The sequence below is a fragment of the Colobus angolensis genome, unplaced genomic scaffold, assembly GCF_000951035.1.
Source record: "Colobus angolensis palliatus isolate OR3802 unplaced genomic scaffold, Cang.pa_1.0 Scaffold52, whole genome shotgun sequence".
Taxonomy (NCBI): Eukaryota; Metazoa; Chordata; class Mammalia; order Primates; family Cercopithecidae; genus Colobus; species Colobus angolensis.
Window position 1 is genome coordinate 11,453,286 of NW_012118710.1, and position 6,157 is coordinate 11,459,442.

The 6,157-nt window shown below is 44.5% G+C and overlaps 1 protein-coding gene across 3 annotated transcripts in view; it reads right to left on the bottom strand.

Annotated features, from left to right (window-relative positions):
- Window positions 1-818, bottom strand: part of NRG1 (neuregulin 1) — a 1,122,805-nt gene extending 1,121,987 nt beyond the window's left edge. For 2 of the 3 annotated variants that reach the window (XM_011960739.1, XM_011960738.1), the window contains exon 1: window positions 617-738. In XM_011960739.1, the coding sequence (XP_011816129.1) occupies window positions 617-653 (37 nt within the window). In that variant the 5' untranslated portion in view covers window positions 654-738. Of the gene's footprint in view, window positions 1-616 lie in introns of all 3 variants that reach the window. The other variant, XM_011960740.1, reaches the window with a different exon arrangement.
- Between the last annotated feature and the right edge of the window lie 5,339 nt (window positions 819-6,157).

Below are 6,157 nucleotides of genomic sequence, written 5' to 3' on the forward strand. Positions count from 1 at the left end.
CGGGGCCCGGGACGGCCGGAGGGGCGCGGGGCGCGTCGCCATCTCATGGTGCGAGGTGCGTGCGGGCTTCTGGCTGTCGGTTCGGACTCTGCCCGGCTCTCTCGCGCTGCCTCCCTTTTCCTTCCCCTCACAGCACCACTCCTCCTCCTCCCCCCTTGCCCTCCTCCTATTATTTATTTATTGGGGGGTGCGGGGGTAGGAGAGTTGTTTATGGGAGGAGGAGGGGGGAAGAAGTGGATGGAGCCACAGAAAGGAGAAGAGGTATAAGAGCAAAAAAAAAAAAAAAAAAAAAAAAAAAAAAAAAAGAAAAAAAGCCGCTGCCGCCGCCTCGGTTGCAGGGAGTGACAGGTCCCCTCCACCCCCCGCGCCGCCGCCGCCGCCGCGCCCGAGCCCTGCTGTCGGGGCTGCTGTCACCGGAGGAGGACGTGGAGGTGGAGGAGCTGCTCCGCGGGTGACAGTCCTTTGTGTGAAGTGGTGCTGCGGCTGCTGCTGGGGCTGCGAGCAAGCGGCTGGGAGAGAGCGCGAGGGAGAGAGCCCTGGAGGCGGAGTTGCGTGCCTGGAAATCGCTGGGTGGCCGCGGCGGCGACAGCGTCCTGCGCCTCGCCAGTCTGTTTACCTGTGGTGCCAACTCGGCCCGCGCGTCCTTTCCCCATGCTGCTGCCAGAGCGGAGCCGGGCCCGCGAGTGGGTCCTCCTGGGCGTCCCGGTCCCCGCGCGCCTCCTCCCTCTCTGTCGCCCCGAGTGCTGCAATGGGAGGACGGGCGGCAAACAGGCTGCAGTCCGAGTGGGCTGCGGAGATTTACTGGGGAGTGAGAGGTGACGCTTTAGTGAGCAAGGACCTGTAGCCGGCGCAGGATGCCCAGGCGCCGGTGGGAGGCAGGCTGAGAGGGGCAGGTGGGACCCCGGGCGTGCGGGTCCTCGGTGCAGAAAAGTTTCGGGCGAACCCCTTGCTTGACACTTAAAAGGGAGCAACATGTTCGCAGGCGACAAGCGGCGATTAAAACAACAACTTTATAACGCGCTCTCTCCTTGCAACGCGCACACACACGGTCCACTTAAGGTGTAACGCCTCCTCTACTCCCTGCTCCTTTGATCCTTCGGTCTTCATGACCCCTGCCTTTTCTTTTATTGAAATTCCTGCTTCACCATGACTTTATGACATGTGTGGTACTGCTGATAGGAGCATAGTTTGAATAAAATATTTGCTCAACGAGGCCATTTTGTATAAAGTTTATGACACTTTGTCAAGTAATGGTTTTGCAAAAAATAAAACATGAAATGAAAGAAGCTCCTATGGCTACTGGAATAAAAGATCCCAGGCATAAGGAGTTGTAGGTCTTTAACATCCACCTGGTATTGTGCCACCTGAATACCAAGCTCCCCCACCTCCACCCCCATCTGTCCCCCTATCCCTACATGTCCTGCCAAATTTAAAGAGCTATTTCTAAAACAAGAATCCATCCTCTCCCGGGATATTCTTTTCAAACAAATACCATTTCACAGAAAGGGAACACATTTTTAGCACTTCAAGGTAAATATTTCCTCTTATGTTCTTTTATGGTGAAAAATATATTCAGTGACCTCATAAAACAGTTAAAGTTGTTGTTCAATGGGCGATAGATCCACATTGTGAGAACTGAAGAATTTTAAAGTACTCTAACTTCATGATATCTTTACTCTGGGATTCTACGTGTTGCCTCTGGCAGTTTCTTGAAAGTATGTCATAGAAGCTTTAGATTTTTATATAAAAAATAAAAACAGACGGTAAACTACAAAGATCTTTTTGTTCTTGGCATAATATAGTTGGCTACAAAACAAGGTTCTGTTCTCTCAAAGTGCAGTTTGGAGGGACAGGGTCATCATGCTCCCTGTGTGTCTCGGCAAGGGGAGATTCCTGTTTCTCATCCCCTGATGGAGCGCTTCAGGAGAAGATCACCATTTAGCAGCATAGCTGGGCAGGTCTGGCCTCCAGTATATGTTCGCTTGAACCCTGCCTGGTGCTTCTAGCGATTTACTGAAAGAAAGTGGTTCAAACATCCAATCCTACTAGTTTCTCTACTTTTCGTTAGCCTGGCCTCACATATTTCTGACTTGACTTTTTGGGAGGTACAGCTCTGGCCTAGAACACTTTCTTTCTCTCTTTCAGATTTCTATCAGTTATCTGTCACTATATGACAAACCACTTCAAAATTTGGTGGCCTGTTGGTTCATTGAGCCCAAGATTCTGCAAGTTGGCAATTTGGACTGGATTCAGCTAGGGGGTTCTTCTGTTGACCTCATTGATGGCTCTGCTGAGGGCTATCCAGTCTCCCATGGCTTCAGCTGAAACATCTCATCTCATAAAGTATGTGGTCTCTTCCTCCCACAGACTTAACCTGGGCCTGTTCTTGGCAGCTGATTGTGTTTCAAGAGAGTGGCCAGAGATGTGTGAGTTCTCTTGAGGTCTAGGCTCAGAATTAGCATGTCAACATTGCCACCATTACAAGTCCAGCTCAAATTCCAGGGGCAGAGGAGTGGACTGTACATCTTCACATAAAGACCTGAAAAGTTGCAATGCCAAAGAGCAGAGATACAAGCAGGGGAAGAATTAGGCCACTTCTGCAAACAATCCACTGCTGATCTTAGACATCCTTTGAGATCCATCTGCTCCATGAAGCCTACTTTCTGACATACTAAACACTGGAGTGACCACTCTGCAAAGTGCACTTTCCCTGCATTTGCAGTCTATATCATGTCTTCTCATTCTTGATCATGTTATTTTATTGAGCCCAAGTTTTTCAGGAGTTTTACTCCCATCTCTCCAACTAGATTGCAAACTTGTTAGAAAGCAGAGATGATAGTTTCTATATTCCCCAATTTTCAGCCAGTTTGGGGCAAATATTAAGTACTCAATAAATGTCAGCTAATTAATCATGGACTGGTGTGGCAATGTGCTTACCACACATTAACCCAACACTATCATAGATAAATGGAACTCCAAGCAATAAAAACAACAATAAAATTTTAAAGCACTGGCTTAGAGTGTCATTAAAGGCATAGATATGCCCCTCTTAGTACTGTACAAAGCATTTTGTCTATGATAAAACATAAGCCTCTTCTTTAAAATGGTATATTTTTAAAAAGACCCTGTTCCCACATTATCTTCTACTCTTCCTCTCTCTGTTAAGTGGCATTAATGAGTAATTCTTGCAGACATTTTCTGTGCAAAGGTAGGCCTTCTTTAAACTGTTCGGTACTAAGAACTGTTTGCACACATATTTCATTTCAATTCTTGTATCAGAGCCTTCATTTACCCACCCACACTGGAAGGATGTTGCTGATTTTACCCTTTTGCACGATAAGGGAATGGCATTTCTAATATGATTAACACATGCCTGAGAAAAGGTATGAATAATTATTCAGTATGATTAAATGCTGTTCAGAAAAGGGACAATTTAATTTGTCCACACCACTGTTTTAGAAAGACAGAAAAAAGGTTCGGTCTTTTGTAAACATCCTAAAACCAGTGGTTCTCAATTTTTAGTGAGCATCAGAATCATCTGTGCAAATGCACAGCTTGCTGGCCCTGCCCCCAGATTTTCCGATTCAGTAGATTGGCGATGGGGGTAGACACAAATTTGCATTTCTAACAAATTCCCAGGTGATACTGATACTGCTGGCGATAGAGACTGTACTTTGAGAACTGCCAAAATCTTGAGATTTATAAGCATCAATATCCATAGCATACTAACCTGTAAGCATACTTAGGCATGACATTCAAATATTCAATATCTCCTCCATCATGAATCTTCCCCTTCCCTATTTCAGTAAGGGAATGTGGATTGCCTCCTGGATTACTAGGGCCTGATACTATTTAGGAGACATTATGACCAGTTAAGGGGGCAACTATACCTGCTGATAGTAAAACTGAGTGCTTCCTTGGGGCTCAACATGTTTCCATGGTCAAAGTTGAAAATAAAAGGAAAATTAGGGATCAGAGCAGCTGTCATCATGTTATCTGCTCAAGCAGGGAAAGAGCAGACATCAAATTATGCAGGTAAATGTGAAACGCTATTTTTAGTAGTTTAGAAAATATGGGGGGGATAAAAAAGCCCACAATTGCCTCCACAGCACAATGGCAACCTGAAATGGTTTTCCCACCGCTAGCACTTTATACCTGATTAAATGCTCCTCAATGGTGGTTATTGAAAGGACAACAGAAAATTCACAGAGGCTCTCGTACCTACTTTATCATCACTGACCAACAGCACACGGAAGTACACACTTCCAGCTATCAATCATGAAACTACCATTCTGCGGGTCCTGGAGTCCTGAATTTGCAGTCTCTGAAAGAAGCCTCACTTCAGAGCCTGTCTTAGAGCAGGTGCAGGATCCATTACTATTTAGACACAGCAGATTAACAGCCAGCTGGGTTTGAGTGAAGAACAAGTTACAAGAACTGGTGAATGTAAACCCTTATAGGTCACCCAGGAAAATGTAGCAGAATGTCTCTCTCTGTCGAATGATAGTGAGAAAGTTAGGGAGATTCTTAGAAGAGCTACCCACTTATCCATCTCTCCATCTATCCATTTCTTTAATTACATGTGTGTGGTGGTGTGTTTTTAAGTCAATACTATGTAGCATAAGGAGGAAATATAAAGATGAAAGATTCCTGCCCTGAAGAAATTCACAATCTACTGTGCTGCTAATTTGTACAGTTGGTATGACATGAAATCCCATAACTTTTGCATATTTTAGTCCAGCTGGGATGGAGGAAAAAAAGGAATAAAACCAACAGGGTTTTCTGATTGTTTTTACGTGATTCAAAACTTCTTGGAACTTTGGGGCAGGCATGGACGATCAAAAAGTCTCACTTAGGTTTGCTTTTTCAACAGTCCTTTCCAGACAACAAAGAAATGAGCATTCGTTGAACTTTTACACTGGACAATAGATGTAAAGTTTAAGGATATAATTGGTTGGCATCAGACTCCAATTCTGCTATTTCCCAGCCCTGAAACTCCAGGAAAATTTATGAATCATACTGAGCCTCTTTCCTTATTTACTAAATAAACACAATCCTTGCTTTATTTCACAGGGTGCTTGCAAGGATTAAAATAGCTTAGCATATGTGAAAATTCTTTAGAAACTCTAGTGTTATGCAAAATACAATGTTACGCTAAGTAAGTGATACATTGCCCCCAGGTTTCTTCCAATCCAGCAATGAGGACAACACATATTGGAAAGTGCCTCTTAAAGTTGATCATATAATATGTCTACTTAAATGCCTTTATTGCTGGAAGCTCAATACTTCCAGGGGATGCTTTTCCCATTATGAGACATACCACACTATTTGAAAGTGCTTTTCTATAACAGGCTGCAAGACACTTATTAAAGACCTGGTCATAAAATTCAAATGGTGATTCTCTGTTGTGTACCATTATTATGTTACTCTTTGTTTAGACTGAGTCAGTGATTGCTGGTATGCAGCTGACAATCTTGTCTCTCTCCATCTATTTCCATGAATTAATGATGTTTGGAGGAATTTTTTTTTTTTTTTTTTGTGGGTGGATATACTTGGTTTGTTGCTCTTGTCCATGTGTTTGTGTGTGTGTGCATTTGTGTGTGTTTGTGTCTGTTTTCTAAAGGAGAAAAGAGAGACTTGAGGAAGAAACAAAGAAAGAAGGATGATAAAAAATGGAGGGTGGAATGGGTTGTATTCCCCAGGCTGGCTTAGCAAAACAAGGGCTCATTCTCACAGAGAGAGAGAGAGACTACAAGTAAAAGCTGAAGTTCAGGCCGGGCACGGTGGCTCGCACCTGTAATAGCACTTTGAGAGGCCGAGGTGGGCGGATCATGAGGTCAGGAGTTCAAGACCAGCCTGACCAACATGGTGAAACCCCATCTCTACTAAAAATACAAAAATTAACCGGGTGTAGTGGGCACCTGTAATCCCAGCTACTCAGGAGTCTGAGACAGGATAACTGCTTCAACCCGGGAGGCGGAGTTTGCAGTGAGCCAAGATTGCGCCACTGCACTCCAGCCTGGGTGACAGAGCAAGATTCTATCTCAGGGAAAAAAGAAATGCTGAAGTTCAGACCGTTTTTATGAAGAACACTGTGAAACTTAAAGGTACAACCATGCCCGGTGCTTTCAAACTCAGGTGAAAAAGCAAAAGTCCA